Source organism: Schistocerca cancellata, chromosome 7 (assembly GCF_023864275.1).
Source record: "Schistocerca cancellata isolate TAMUIC-IGC-003103 chromosome 7, iqSchCanc2.1, whole genome shotgun sequence".
NCBI classification, from domain to species: Eukaryota; Metazoa; Arthropoda; class Insecta; order Orthoptera; family Acrididae; genus Schistocerca; species Schistocerca cancellata.
This window is the reverse complement of record NC_064632.1, coordinates 65,673,392-65,690,115: the sequence shown is the minus strand read 5'-3', so window position 1 is coordinate 65,690,115 and position 16,724 is coordinate 65,673,392. Positions and strand designations below refer to the sequence as shown.

The window sequence follows — 16,724 nt, the reverse complement described above, 5'->3', positions numbered from 1 at the left end:
AGGGTTTGATGTGGACAGAGGTGTGGATGTGAGCTTCAACAAGATGAAGGTCAACATCCAGGAAGGTGGCTTGGGTTGTGGAGAAGGACCAGGTGAAATTCAGATTCGAAAACGTGTTGAGGTTATGGAGGAAATTAAGGAGTGTTTCTTCACCATGAATCCAGACCACAAAGATGTCATCTATAAACCTATACCAGGCCAGGGGAAGCAGCTGTTGGGTCTTCAGGAAAGTCTCTTCCATGCAGCCCATGAAGAGGTTGGCATAGGACGGAGCCATCCTGGTTCCTACAGCCGTTCCCCTGATTTGTTTGTAGGTCTGGCCTTCAAAAGTGAAGTAATTATGGGCGAGGATGAAGTTGGTAAGTGTGATAAGGATCACACTTACCAACTTCATTTCATGTACTGAACTTATGAACAGGGGTCGACAAGAGGTTCGTGAACTGACACCACGTATTGCCCAAACCACCCGTCTCTGAGCCAAAAATATCCTTTTAGAATGGGAAGAGTTACCCCAAAATATTATACCATATGACATAACCAAATGAAAATAAGCAAGGTAGACTGATTTTTGTGTCGAATGATCACTTGCTTCTGATGCCGTTCAAACAGTAAAAATGGAAGTATTAAGTCTTTGAACAAGATCCCGAATGGGCTTTCCATGACAGCTTACTATCTATCTAAACACCTAGAAATTTGAACTGTTCAGTTCCACTAGTCATATGCCCATTCTGTGAAATTAAAATGTCAGGTTTTGTTGAATTATGTGTTAGAAACTGTAAAAACTGAGTCTTACTGTGATTTAGTGTTAGTTTATTTTCTACAAGCCATGAACTTATGTCCGGTACTGCACTATTTGAAGCCGAGCCAATGTTGCACACAACATCCTTTACTACGAAGCATACCATTTATACAAATAAGGAACAGGAGTGGCCCCAACACCGATCCCAGATGTAAGCATCTGCTAATAAAACACAGTCTTTGGTTTGCCTTCCTCACAAAATTTTCTATGTATCTTTTCAAATTTAAGTTGTTCATAATTGTAATTCCTAGGCATTTAGTTGAATTTACGGCCTTTAGATTTGACTGATTCATAGTATAACCAGAGTTTAATGGATTCCTTTTAGCACTCATCTGGATGACCTCACACATTTCATTATTTAGGGTCAATTGCCAATATTGCACAATATTCATATCTTTTCTAAATCATTTTGCAATTTATTTTCATCTTCTGGCGATTTTACTAGACGATAAACGACAGCATCATCTGAAAACAACCTAAGACGGCTGCTCAGATTGTCTCCTAAATCATTTATAACAGCAGAGGGTCTATAACACTACATTGGGGAATGCCAGCAACCACTTCTGTTTTACTCAATGACTTTCCATCAGTTATTAGGAACTGTGACCTGTCTGACAACAAATCACAAATCCAGTCACATATCTGAGATAATATTCCATAAGCTTGCAATTTCACTACAAGCCACTTGTCGACTTGTGCAGTACAATATCAAAAGCCTTCTGGAAATCTAGAAATACGGAATCAATCTGAAATCCCTTGTCAACAGCACTCAACACCTCGTGTGAGCAAAGAGCCAGTTGTATGTCGCAAGAACGACGTTTTCTAAATCTTTGTTGATTGTGTATCAATAGACCATTTTCTTTGAGGTAATTCACATTGGTTTATTATAGGTGGAAACTACTTAGTACCGAAACGCTTGTTCATTTATAGGGGGCATCAGGTATGAGGGTATGAGATTTTCCAAATATTTTGTAGCCAAAGTTTGGCAATAAATAATTTCACTGAGTGAAAGTGAAATCTCATACTAATTTTGAACATATATGAATGAGCTTTTTTAGCAGAATTATATGTATTTTTGTCATCCAGAATAAACAATCAGAATATGAAATCCTAATCACTCTGTAAGAAGATTTATTAGGGGACAAGTCATGTTTTGTGTATTTTATTATTTGAATGAGGTATTCTGCTGGTCTTTGTTAAAGATGTACTTGGACTCGTGACAGTCAAAGGCAGCAGAGTCTTCTGCCCAAATACCAATGACCAGAAGTTTATATCAACAATGTATATATGTATGTTATCAAAAAACATTTGTTATTCACAATCCAGAAGGTCTACTGCAACAAAATACTTATCATCTAGTACTGGAGTTACCAAGTCTTGGTTTTTAGTAAAAAATAAGTTATGCTACAGATAATGAGAATATTTAATAAGTTTGCAGATTACTCCTGGCTGAAGATCACAACAAGGTACCTTAAAATATAAATGAATCCATGCAACATAAATTCTTAAACAGAATTAAGACCAGCGATGAAACTTGGGTTTGTCATGTCACTCCAAAATAAAAACAACAGAGGATGGAATGAAAGGAGCACTCTCACAATCCCCCAAAAACCAAAAATTCAAAGCAAAATTGTCAGCACAAAAAATCATGTGCATAGTGTTCTGGGACAGACAGAGCATTCTGCTTGTTGAGTTCCTTGTCAAAGATGAAATCATCAAAGTGGTAAGATACTGTGAAACACCGAGAAAACATCAGTGCACAATTCAAAACAAAAGACATGGAATTCTCAGTCAAGGCATTGTGTTGTTTCAAGTAACACCATGCCCATTCTGTTGACGTCACTCAAAACCTATTCAGTTGGGAGCAGTTTGATCATCCACCATATACAGCCCTGATCTCACACCTTCTGACTGCCACTTGCTCTTGAACTTTAAGCATGATTCTGGAGGAAGGCACTTGGACACAATGACAATGCAAAAAAAAGTGTTCAGCAGTGAAGAGGACATAGAAAAGTTGGTTTCCCACTATGACAAATATCTGAAGAATGGTGGCAACTGCGTAGAAAAATATTTTAAGAAATGCTCTTCTTGTAAAAATAAATTTTGGTTTGGAAAATCTTTCTACGAGTTTTTTCCCCGTAAAAACACTTAGTGTCCCAACTTGCCCAATATTCAACAGTTTCTCTTCATTTTCACACCACCAATGACCCTTTTTTTCCATCAACATCAAATATGCGATTTCCCTGTTCCCTTGCATAGCTGATAATTTGGTGTTTAAATTTCACTGTGTAACAAGTATGCTCCTTTCCCATTGTCACAAACCAAATGATCAAATTTGGGCACTTCTTCTTCAGAAGATACCATGGCATAATATTGTTGCTCTGCATAGCTCAATTGTTATGTATGGTTGCCAACATTATTCAGTGATTTCCTGTTGCAGAGCATACTCTACAATATGACAGTCGAGATCCTGGTGCCTGTTTTATCACAAGTGCCACCTGGATTTTTCACACGGAGACCAGTTTCTCAGAACTCCGCAGGTGACAACTGGCATTACAGCATGTCCTTGGTTCTTGCCACCCATGTGGCCTTAATTTACATTAGTTTCTTAGGCCTCAGCATTTCTTCACAGTAACTATACTTTTTTTCAGTCCCTTTTAGTTTTCTACGTCTTTCATTTTCTGATTTTTCTATTGCCCCCCTCCCACCTCCATCACATACAATGCACTTAGCTTTTTGCTCTTATTAACTCATGCACAATGTTTTGGCAGTAATCTCTGTCTTGTGTACTATCCTATCTTGCACCATTAAGCTCTCAGGTTTTCAGATCTCATTTGGTGCAGTCGCCAACAGTCAGTCTTTCCTTCTCAATCCATACAGTAAGTCTCCCCTGACCTGGGGTTCTGGGTGGCTTTCCTGAACTCTCCCCATTTTCTACACTTCACCCTACTTCCTTCTTCTTTAACCCTTCTGCCAGAAGAAGGAACCACTGGTTCCAAAAGCTTCCAAAATTTAAATAACTTTATGTGTGTTCTCCTGCTGCCGTTTGGTGAGTAGATTTTTTTTTTTACCTATACAATTACATTACACTTTAATTTAGGGTCTGCATCGTGTACTGCTTGTCCCGGATAAGTTGACAATTCACACGGTGGCTGTTGAAAATGGCAAGAGGGGCATTTTGACTGCCTAGGGGAAAGGAGCGATGAGAGGAAGGCAGCACTGGCTGCTTGCCATAGCCCTGGCACCGTTACCCTTAACAATGAGCAGCTTTCGAGACTAGGGGCAGCTTAATGTTTGCAGTACTCTGAGATAAATAAAGGTCACATATTAGTGTCCATGTGATAAGTCAACCTTAATTATGCAGAATTTGATGAAATTGTGGCAAAACATGCAACTAAAAGCACTGTCTAAGGGCACTTTTTCATAAATTTAGTAGTGCAACCTATAGTCAAGATTCACTTTTTACTACAATCTAACAGCAAAAGTTTAGATTCAGAGTACAACTCCATGGGGCCTATATTCATGCAAATATGGTAAGCTGCTAGTTACACAAAGATAAATAGCTTGCACAGAATAGGCTAGCATGGAGAGCTGCATTAAACCAGTCTTTGGAATGAAAACCACAATGCCACCACTTAAAGAGTCATATATTACATACAGTATTATGATGACATGCCAGGAGATTACTCTTCATCTTTGCTAGAAACAGGCTAACAATTTAATTATGTGTGCAGGTGGTTAAGTTATTTTACAACTGTAGATTTCTTATCTCATTTTTTAGTCCCAAAATAACTGGATCATCTTCAGTATAGTTTCCTGTACTGAGAAGTGTGTCCATCTCTTCTATTAGTCTTGAAGCATCACGCTGCACATCTTCGTGACAACTTATAAAGGTTGTAGGTGACTTCTGGTGCTGTGGAGTAAAGAAGTTGTACATATTACTTTCAAATTACACATAAGACAAGACAAAATGGTTACATACAGGGACGCAAAACATCTATTTTCTGTCTAGCAGTGAAGTGCAGCATGTGGTGATTTATGTAGATGCTGTTTGTATATATTCCTTGTATCAGTTATATTAATTTAGTCAATTCAGTTAGTTGTATTTATATATTCTGTGAGTTTCTTAATTATTTAGTTAGGCAAAGTGATAAGTAAGCTTAGGCAAAGTGTAGCTAAGCTCACTACATCAAAAGAAAATGTGCATGCCATAGTGAAAACATAAACCTTCTGAGATACATACACGAAAATGTCATTAAAAAAGTCAATGTTTTATCTGTATCCACACAACCTACACCAACAGTAATAACATGACAACTTCACAACAAATTTCATTATGTTTATCAATAGAATATGTTTCCATAGTGAAAAACCTTTGCTAATTATGGAACACAGAGGAAAAGATCCCAGGAGCTGTGAAAAAAGATACTTTGAGACTGACACTAAATCTTTATCTCCATTACCTGTCAGCCAGTTTTATAATAAATGAAGCTTAAAGCTTTCTGCAGTAGCTATGCTATACAATGAGAAATTTCTGTTGAAATTCATGTACCGATTCTTGAACTATATGTGAAAATGTTTGAGATGTAGAACTGGTTCTTTCCAATGCATCTTATGAAAGAAAATATCTGTCTCTCACTAATAAAACACCTAACCTTTTTTTAATTAAGAAAAGGTCTTAATTTCTTTGGGGTAGCTGCTCTATATTGTGCTGGAAATCTTATTGACATCCATCCATCCATTTAAGAGTAGATAGTGGATGTTAATGCATTCAGACATTCTGGTTGACAGGCATTTCATTCATTTTTGAAATTAATTTCCTGACTGTGGATTACTTGACATCAGCGGTTATACAGATCTACTACCCCAATGCCGACATATGAAAATGTGCCAGACTGGGACTCAAACCTAGATTTCCCGCTTTTTGTTAGTGTTCACCTTAACCAGATCAGCTATCCGTGCACATTCCCCAGACTGATAGAAACTTTTGTATCACACTGCCTACATCCTCATACTGTAGTCTACTAAATTCATTATCTGGGTTAGCACGTCTATACCTAATATAGCTGATGCAAAGAATTCACAGAAAGTGAATTACGAGGGTCGTCCACAAAGTAAGTTCTGTTTCTATTTCTATCCGTGGCAGCGCTACAATTGCAGTTCCGAACATGCGCGGCAGTTACTCTGACTCAAGGAGAAGACATGTATGCCATTTTCAGATCACTGCTGCCAACGTGTGCTTTTTAGTGCTTCTTTATAATGTCACCCGTAATTAAAAATGCCACCATGTGTGAAAGATAGTTAAACAAAGTCTGTTAATTATTGTTCACTGCTGTATTAAGTAGAATGTTGTGTCGCACAGTTTGAAAACATTGAAATAGCAAAGTTAGAGGAGCAATGCATCTGCATTCAGTTTTGCATGAAACTCAAGAAAACTTTTACAGAGACACACCAAATGATGAACGAAGCCTACAGTGATGAGTGCTGAAGCCCTACTCGGTGTCGGATGGTTCACATGGTTTAAAACTGACCAGACAGAAGTTAAAGATGACCCTCATTCAGGATACCCTTTGACGTCTACTGACTATGCTCATGACAGGAACATCAACAAAATTTTGCATGCCAATCGAAGACTGACTGTCTGAGATATTGTAGAAGAATGTAACATTTCAGTTGGATCATGTCATGAAATCCTGACACAGCATCTTGGAATGCATCGTATTGCCACCAAGTTCGTCACGGCTCATGAACCAAGACCAGAAAGACCTTCGCCTCGCAATCTGTGAAAAGCAAATTATATGTTCTTTGAGAGAATCATAATTGGTGATGAGACATGGGTCTATAGTTATAATGTTGAGGCCAAGGTTCAATCTTCACAATGGGTTGGAAAGGTTCTCCACAACTAAAAAAGTTCGTCAGGTCAGGTCAAATGTCATGCTGACAGTTTTCTTTGTCTTTGAAAGATTAGTTCATCATGAATTCACGCCACAGGGATGGTACTATTGGGACGTGCTGGGACTCCTGCAAGAAAATGTGAAAAGGAAACAGCCTGGAATGTGGTGAGACAATTCATGGTTCTTGCATCACAATGTCAAACCCACACATTCAGCCCTTTTGGTGAGCGACTATTGCACAAAAAACGAAATCACTGTGGAGCCTCATCCTCCATACTCACCAGACCTGGCCCCTCCAGACTTTTCTTTATTTCCAAAGTTCGGAACCACATTGAAAAGATGAGGATTTGCAATGACAGAAGAGAGAAAAGAAAATCTGCAGATGCTGTTTCGCATGATTCAGCAAGAGGCATTCCAAGACTACTTCCAGAAGTGAGAATGGCACTGGGAACTGTGTATCAATTGTGGAGAAGAGTATTTCAAAGGAGACCATGCACAATAACTAAAAAGTAAGCACAGAAATATTTTGTGGACAAAGTTCTGGAATTTTTTCAACAGACCTTGTACAATGCAATTCTCAGGATAGCCCCTCAAACATTAGAGGTGTATGGTCATTGCAGGTTATAGCTGCTCACATTATGCTGCCCATAGTGTCTCTTGTATGTTCCTGCCTGACACTCTTCATTTAATGCTTCTCTACCAACATCAAGCTAGAGTCTGCTCTATATGTGAAACATAAGTACTCCCTTTGTCACAACACTTCCAGGACAGTTTTTTTTTTTTTTTTTTGCAATATTAAAAAGGAACAGGGGTTTTTATGTTACCTGGTATGTGTGTCTCCACAAAATGACCTCGGCCATGGTTTGATGCAAACTCACTAGATGGCAGGGCTATGCTTAGCAACACACTGTTTGGGATTTTGGTGCATTAGTTACGTTGACACAATGGATGCTGATTGTGAGCACAGAGATAACATCAAGTTCTGCTTTAAGCTCAGGAAAACCCCTAGTAAAGTGTAGACAATGAATAAGTGAGAAAAAGCGAGCGAGGTACTTTCAAGAAGTCATGTTTTTGAGTGAAACAAAAGATTTCATGAAGGTAGAGATTCACTGAAATGTGATTCCAGAGCAGGTCAAACAACTACAGCACATACAGATGCAAACACGGAGCATATAAGGCAGTTATTGGAAGAAGACCATCATGTAACTGTGCGTGTGATACAAGAAAAACTTAAATAGAATTGTGATTTGTGTCTTAAGAATACGCGCAAAGACTTACAGAAACAGTAACTTAAGGCAAAACTCCTCCCTCACACATTAAAAGACGAACATGAAGAGGAGAGACAAAGAATTTCTGTGGAACTACTGGACAGAGTCAGACAGACATGATCCCACATTTCTGGTAAAGATTATTGCTGGAGATAAAATCTGGTGCTACCAGTACGACCCTCACTCGAAGCATCAATGTACTGAATGGCAGAGTCATGGATCACAAACCTCGAAAAATGTCTAATGACAACCTTTGCGAACAAAGATACGTTGACTGCATTCTTTGATAACAAAGGATTAGTTCACCATGAGTGTGGTCCTACAGGTCATACAGTGAACCAAATTCTTTACATCGATGTCTTGAAACATTTGCGACAAGCAATTCTACATCGCCGTGCTGATTTGTGGCATTCTCAGGACTGGTTCTTACTGCACGACAATTCAAGAACCCATGCTGCTTTATATGTTACCAAGTATTTGGCCAGACATTCTGATATTACTATCCCACATCTGCTGTATTAGCCCAACCGTCTTGCCTGACAATTTTCTCATGTTTCCATGAGTGAAAATGCAGCTGAAAAGAGCTCCACCAAGATATTGCAGATATCCAACACACTGTGACAAATGAGCTTACAAGCATTACAGTAGAAAATTTCCCTGCTTGCTTTCAATACCTCTCGAAATGTTGGAAAATGTGTACAGATGGCCAAGGGGACTACTTGGTTGAGCTAGCATCATTACTTGGTAAGTGCTATTTCCTATTTTTTTTAAAAAAGTCTGTGCTGGAACTTTTCTGACAAAGGAAGTATTTGTCATTCATCTCTTCGGCCATGCATACGAGTTCACAAAAGGAGGCATGTTCTGTGGTGAAAAGATTCAAGAGGAAATCTGGGCAGTGGCACCCTTGTATGTAGCCCTGGCTCCTGATACCGTAGTCCTATTTTGTGCTGCAATTGACATGTGACCCACAGGTTCTTATCTGATTTGCTGGTTCAGTTGTGCTCTGGTATACTTTTGTCATCCGGAGCCAGGATGGCAAGCAAGTATACATTCCCTTGACCACAGCTCCATCATTGATAATCGACTGACCTCTTGCATCCAGTATGCTGATAAATTCTTAGGGCAGATCATTTTACATCTAGCTAGCTCATACTGAAGTTAAATTAACCACACGAACTGAGCTTGTTGACACTTCTCTGGTGTGTCTGCAAAGTTTACTGACTCAGTATAATCTCTAAAATAGATCAGCTTTTCAGCAAGTTGCGTATAAATGTCATGGGCACAGTGTTTTAATACTCAGTATAAAGGTTCCCACACAATTCACAGAATGATACTTGTCTTGGAAAATGTACCAGATACAGGGAACAGAATTTAATGCAAAAGTTCAACATAGAGGCTGTGTTTGTCCGCAGCTCGTGGTCGTGCGGTAGCGTTCTCGCTTCCCACGCCCGGGTTCCCGGGTTCGATTCCCGGCGGGGTCAGGGATTTTCTCTGCCTCGTGATGACTGGGTGTTGTGTGACGTCCTTAGGTTAGTTAGGTTTAAGTAGTTCTAAGTTCTAGGGGACTGATGACCATAGATGTTAAGTCCCATAGTGCTCAGAGCCATTTGAACCATTTGAACCATAGACTCTGTGCCAGTAAAAAAGGTAGTTGTTTAGTTACATTAAACTTACAGTTAAAACTACTGTTTGAATACTCACAACAGGAATGGAAAGTCGTGGTGCAGCGGCAATGAGATCTTGATCTTTTTGCAAATCTTGCATTTCCCGATGTAACAGTTGCTCCAAGCTGAAACAAGTGGAATATTACAAGAAACACATATGATTATGCCACCAAAACTTGATAAAGAACTGATGCATTAAGAGACAAAGTAGCCAGTAAACTGAAAGAATTGCAAGGTAATGGTGTAATTGCTCCCATTTGAGCTAATCAATGGGCAAGTCCTCTTGTTTTGTTGCCTAAGCCTTCTGGTTGCATTCACATTTGTGTTGACTTCAAGTGTACTGTCAACCCACTGACAATAGTTGAGACTTATCTGTTAGCTCACTCTGAGGAACTCGTGGACAGGCTTGGTCCAGGATGTTGCTTCTGTAAGATATATTTGCAGGATGCCTACTTGCAAATTCCATTGGCTGAAGAATCACAGAAAGTGTTTATTGTAAATACACACTTAGGACTGTTGAAGTATTTGCATTTGCCCTTTGGCAGTGCTTCCACACCAACCATTTTTCATTGTTACTTGGAACAGCTGACTGCGAAAGTATCATTTTGTTCAAACTACCTTGATAATATTGTCATCTCAGGTTGTACACCAAAGGAACACATTGCCAATTTGCGTACCATTTTCAAGTGTTGTCAGAAGCAGGACTCAAGTGTCATCTTGAAAAGTGTGACTATTTTCATCATGTGATAAATATTCAGGGCATGCACCCCCTCCAATCTCATTTGCTTGCAATCCATGACCAGCCTGTTCCTCGCAATGTGTCTGAACTGCAGTCAGTATTAGGCAAAATAATATACTGTAAGGGTCTATGGGTTGCACGCAGCCGTACGGTATTAACATGCGCTCGCCAGCCAGCCTGTCTGGAATGCTGACAATTTGCTTGGTCCGTAGACGCGCGTCCGGCTGCACTGCGATGAAGAGTACGCAACTGGCTGCCGTCCGCAGCGCGGCCTTGGGTGTGAGTATGTCTCTTTTCTTAGCTTACCATGGAGCCTTTCGATACGACCGTAATTAGCCAGTGTTAGGATATCAGACACAGTGATGATGGGTGCGCATAGCGTGCGTGTTTTATAATCCGCCTTTGTTAATAAAACTGTTTAAACTTACTTCTCATGTTCACGTATTGCCGTACCTCAAGGACCCACCACTTACAAATCCTGACAAAATATTCATGTAATCATTATCTGGGGCAACAACACACACAAACTACCCCCTTATAGAAGTGGTGTCAGCATGGGGATAATTATGGAAAATCTACAGTCTTGAAGAGGTGCAGTACAATGTGAACTTCGAGCAGCAGCAGCGTGGACATCTTCCAACTATGCGGGGACATCCAATGCTGGAATTCAGGTTGGTCTACTCCAGTTTGGCTAGAATACGAAAGGCAGTGATGGATTTTTATTTTACATTTGAGTGACTCATTGGCGTTAAATTAGACAAAATGTCGCAATCTAGTCAGAGTAACGTTGTCGATCTACAAACTCCTATTAATGAACTGCAAGAAGATATTTGGCAGTTAAAAGGAGAAAGAGGTGAGCATAACATTCCGAGAGACTTGTCAAATGATAGTTCATGCAGTACAAGTACAACTACAATAAAGAATTTTTCATTATTGCCATCAGTACCAGTGTTTAGGGGAAACCCAAAGATGATGTGAAAGTGTTTTTTCATAAACTTGAAGGTGCCACCCTGTTAGGATCATGGGCAGATTCCGATAAGCTAGTGGTTGCCAAATTAAGGATTCAAAGAGCAGCACAAGATTTCATTTGCACAGAGTCTACTTGTGTGAAAACAGAAGTTTACAATGAGTTTAGAACGATTGTTGTTCAGAGATTTAAATGTAAAAATGCAATCAGATTTTACAGAGAGCAGCTTAACAATTTGTGAATGCGATGCGATGAATCTATCAAGCAGTTTGCCGACAGAATTCGAAACATCAATGCTCAAACGTACGGGTTAGTAGAAGATGAGAATGAAAATCACTTTCAGTTGTTCGAAGCCAAACGGAGAGCCTTGGACACATTCATTCATGGGTTGCACGGAGAGGAAGTAAGCAAAGCTGTTCGATTGGCGCGATGTAAAATGTTTCAGGAAGCAGTAGAATCAGCTGTTGGTTTCGTTGAAGCACTAAGACGTCCGAATGAGATGCAGAAACAAGAACACAGAGTTTTCAACAGAACAGTAGCAATGCTAAAGGTGCAATAAGCTGGGTCACAAGCATAAGGACTGTAAAGAGAATCGAATCTGCAATCGTTGCGGGATGCAGGGTGATGTTTCGAGAGATTGTCGCAACAAGAAGAATGGTAATGCGAACAATAGACAATCTGCCAGATCTTTAAACGAGTACGGGGATGTACGGGCCACCACTCCATCTGTCCCTTGCCAGAGACAGCGATTCCTGTTAGTTCCAGTGAAAATCAGACCGAAAATGACTTCGTGATAGGGCTGTATATTATGGGAGAAACATCAACCTACTTATTGACACAGGAGCGCAGACCTTATTATTGTTGCGTTGCATAGATAAACAGGATAAATTGAAACCGCCGTTAACAAAAGTGCGAAGGTTAAACGAAGGAAGGCTACATAACAATGGAGAAGTTGACATAGAATTAATTCTTGGCCAAGGCTAAGATGAAGGTGAAAATAAAGATAAATACACAGCAAGGGTGCAAGTAGTTTCAAATAACGAAACGCGTTACGATGGTGTTCTTGGATTTGATTTCTTGTCCGCTAACGAGGCAGAGATATTTGTCGCAGAACGAAGGATCAGACTAGGCCGTACCAACTACAGCCTAGGAAATCGTTCTTCAGATCATACTCAAAGGAGCAGCAATACTGACGTCATGGGAATGGACCACCCAAACGATGGATCAGTTAAAACCATCTGAGTCGATGTCCAAATTGATCAGCCTCAGCAAATTCCCAAGGGAGCAGGAAAGACAATCTACGTTGAAGTTAAGTCACCCCAATGCAGGGAAGGAACTTTATTATTAATTGAGCGATCCCAGAAAAGTGAGTTATTGGATACAATGCATTGTTATGTTGCTAGACGTGTAGATGTCGCTACAATGGCGAGACAGAATGTCGCAAAAGTCCCAGTTACAATAACAAATATGAGCAATAAGGATGTTGTTTTGCCACGAGGAACGAAAGCTGCTGAAGTGTCAAGCATAAGTAAAAGTGACGTAATACAGATTCCAGATGAGGTAACAAATGCTGCAGTTATAAACACATATTTTTGTAATAGTACCACAAAATTGCAACGAGGAGACAAAGTTAATAATGAACTGAAGCACAAGATTTCGAAAAGATACAACATTTGACAACTTATGAAGAGAAGATTTTCGCGCCTGTTTTGTTGGAGTATGCAGACTTATTCCGAGAACATGCAAATTTACCTGTCACTCATTTAGTTCAGCATCGTATTCATACAGGGAATGCACCCCCAATCACACAGAAACCTTACCAAATACCATTCAGTCAAAGAGAGTTAGTAGAAGACATGGTTAAAGAACAATTAGAAGCCAGAATTATAAAACCAAGAGATCCTTCAGACCCACCATGGCGTTCACCTCTTGTAATTGTAAAGAAGAAATCAATTTCTGGAGAACCACAGTTCCATTTTTGTGTTGATTACCGATCTTTGAATGCTGTGACCACACCCAACATTTACCCCTTACCAAATTTAGTGGAAACTTTGGATTATTTGGTCAGATGTCGAATTTTTTCAGTATGTGATTTAACAAGTGCTTATCACCAGTTGACAGTGCATCCAGATGATCACGCAAAAACTTCATTTGTAACCGCAACAGGAGTATACAAGTATCTTCGTATGCCGTTTGGACTTCGTAATGCTCCAGCTACATTTCAACGCCTTCAATTTTACAAGGGCTCACCCCAACACAAGCACTTGTTTACCTTGATGATGTAATAATTTTTGGCGAAAACATGAAGCAGCATACTGAGAGACTACAAGCTGTTTTTGAGCATATAAGGAGCGCAAACCTGTCTTTATCAATAGATAAATGTCATTTTGCACAAAGTAAAGTTAACTATCTTGGTCATGTTATAACCAGTGAAGGTGTTCGGCCTGATCCAGAATTAATTGAAGATATAAAGAATTTTCCTGAGCCAAGAACTTGAAAGAACTACAATCATTCTTGGGATTGTCAAATTTCTACAGACAATTTATAGCTGGTTATGTGAATATAGCACGTCCAATGATACAGCTACTGAAGAAAGGAGCCACATTTAATTGGTCAACAGAATGCAAAAAGGCAATGGAAGAACTTAAAACTGCTCTAACCACAGCCCCAGTGTTAGTCTACCCGGACCGATCTCTGGAAAACAATATGTGAATGCTGATGCAATGAGTCGAAAAGTCAATGTTTGTGTTACAATAAGTCAAGAAGAAGAGTTAAAGGCAGCTCAAGAAGAAGATCCACAATGCAAATTATGGAAAAATGATCAATGTTTTGTTGAAATAGATGGGTTATTGTACAAAATCACTAGTAAAGGAAACTGCCTAGTTATTACAGAAAGTATGAAAGAGAAAATCATGGGAGAGCAACATGATTCTTTATTATCAGGACATTGCGGTAAAAAAGCAACAAACAGTAAAATAGCTCAAATGTTTTGGTGGCTGAGCCGCAAAGCTGACGTTTTCGAGTTTGTTTCGAAATGTGATTCCTGTAACAGACGGAATAATGTAGAAAAAGTAGAGCACCATTGCAAGAACTGCCAGAAAGAAGTGAACCATTTGAACGAGTACGACTAGATGTTGTAGGACCATTGCCTAAGACTAAAGATGGAAACAAACACATATTGACAATGTTAGATCATTTCTCTAGATACCTTCTCATGATACCAATACCTGATCAGAGCACTGAGACTATAGCTAAAATTTTTGTAAAAGAATGGATTCTTAAGTCTGGATCACCCTTAAATATAATTAGTGAACAAGGAACGATTTTTATGAGTGAATTGCTTAAACAGACTTGTAAGCTCATGTAAATAACTCAGTTAAGGATTACACCAGCACACCCTGAAGGAAATGGAAGAGTTGAGCGAGTCTACAGAAAAATTATTAAAATGGTTGGCCATTACGTGAGCAGCAAACACGACAATTGGGATGTTTGTTTACTGTACCTGGTAAGTTGTTACAATGCCAAAATGCACATCTCAACTGGCCTAAGTCCATATGAGACTGTCTACGGAAGAAGAATGCATTCACCCTTGGACTTTGCACGATCGACTGCTGGAATCAGCAATGAACACATAAGGGATCTAGCACGCAAGCTAAAGGAAGCACGGAGGGGAGTGAAACAGTGGAATCATCAATCCTTTCTTCAACAAGCAAGACAACATGATCGCCAAGCAGCAGTGCCACAGTATCGAGTTGGAGATCTTGTGTATCTGAGCAACGTGATGTTAAAGAAGAGTCAAGTCAAAAGGTTTAAGAAGTTTTGAAAAGGACCATATCCAATCTTGGAGGTGTTGTCACCAGTCACTCTTAAGCTCCAACTGCCATTTTGTTTATTGTCATTCACGTCATTCGTGTAAAGCCATTTCTGGATAGATTTTTACCACAAGAAACTCATTTATTTTATGTTCGTTGTGAACTCTAGTATTTAGAACTAATTAACTATGTTCATTTTTATTCTAATGCTTGCTATGATAGCGTATTCTACTAATTCTGTAGTAATAGTACCACAGAATACAGGTGTTTGTTTGAACCATGATCAGACATGGTAGTTTCAACAACTAATACAAAACTTGTCCTCAAGTACAATCTGAGTGAAGTCCAGCAACAGTTCAATTCTGTAAAGAAGAAAATTGACCTAATTTGTTCTGTTAAGGGTAATGATACAATTTTGGAAATGGGTACATCTTGGTATAATAACTGGATCACAGCCAAAATGCAGGTAGAGTCTACATTTGCTAATTATGAACAAGAGATTTACTGTTTTTTTAAAGCTTTTCCCACACAAAACTTTAATTAGGCATAAACATGCCTGGTTTGATTTTGGAGGGAGTATCCTTCATACTGTATTTGGTACTTTAACTAGTAAAGATCTACTGAAAGTTAAAGGCAAAATATTAGCTCTTGAACAACATTCCAGTAAAGATTCAACTAACCCCTCTAATGAAATTATCGTATTAAAGAATATGCAAAGAACCATTACTAACCACACAGTTTTCATTGAACAGATTGTAAAGCAATTTATCTCACATTTCCACGTACTTCGTAATGAAACGAATGCAACTGTCCAAGAGCTATTCCAGGGATTAAATGCTGTGAGTGCACACTTAGATTTAAACACTCTTTTGTTAAGGATTACTGATAGTTTATCAAATAATAGAATTGATGCCCTTAACTTAAGAACAGTCTTAAAAAGTAGTTCAAATGATTGTTTGAGCAGTGTACTACTACATCCAGAACAATTTTTACAGATCCTACAATCAATTGAACGAAAGATAGATGCAAAATATACTATGATTTACCCTGTTAACTCTTACGATTTATATGCTTACTATAAGTTAACCACCACACACTCCTTAATGATTGAAGATGAATTAACTGTCATTGTTTCTATTCCCATTGCTAGATCAAAGAACAATTTTGAAATGTATAAGATTTATACTTACCCTGTGAAGTGGAGACAGGCAGGTACTCATGTAAGGTATGTACTGAATGATTATCTACTGATCAGCAAGGATCAAAGATATTTTGTGTCCCTAAATGAAAATGATTTGCATATGTGTAAATGTAGTCATAAGTTAATTTGCCCTGAATCAGCAGTATTCTTAGACAGTAGAATGTACAGCTGTGAGGAAGAATTGTTTATGAATCATCCCCCAAGAGATCAATGCCCTAGAATTTTAAAGCATCTTTATCATCCATTTCTTAAACGATGTTCTGAAGGTATAATTTTCTCATTTAACTCCACCCTTGATGTCACATTTACATGTAAAAACTATGATACACCTGAGCTACCCTTCACACTAAAATTGAATAATAGTGGATTAATCTTGAATG

At 38.9% G+C, this 16,724-nt stretch overlaps 1 protein-coding gene across 2 annotated transcripts in view; it reads right to left on the bottom strand.

Moving 5' to 3' along the window:
* Window positions 1–4,158: 4,158 nt before the first annotated feature.
* The window catches only part of LOC126092383 (centrosomal protein of 120 kDa-like), a 185,848-nt gene continuing 173,282 nt past the window's right edge, over window positions 4,159–16,724 (bottom strand). Inside the window, exons 14-15 of one of the 2 annotated variants that reach the window (XM_049907947.1) lie at window positions 9,663–9,750; window positions 4,159–4,712 (exon numbers count right to left, since the gene is read on the bottom strand). In XM_049907947.1, the coding sequence (XP_049763904.1) occupies window positions 4,548–4,712; window positions 9,663–9,750 (253 nt within the window). In that variant the 3' untranslated portion in view covers window positions 4,159–4,547. The remainder of the gene's footprint in view (window positions 4,713–9,662; window positions 9,751–16,724) is intronic. The other variant, XM_049907946.1, reaches the window with a different exon arrangement.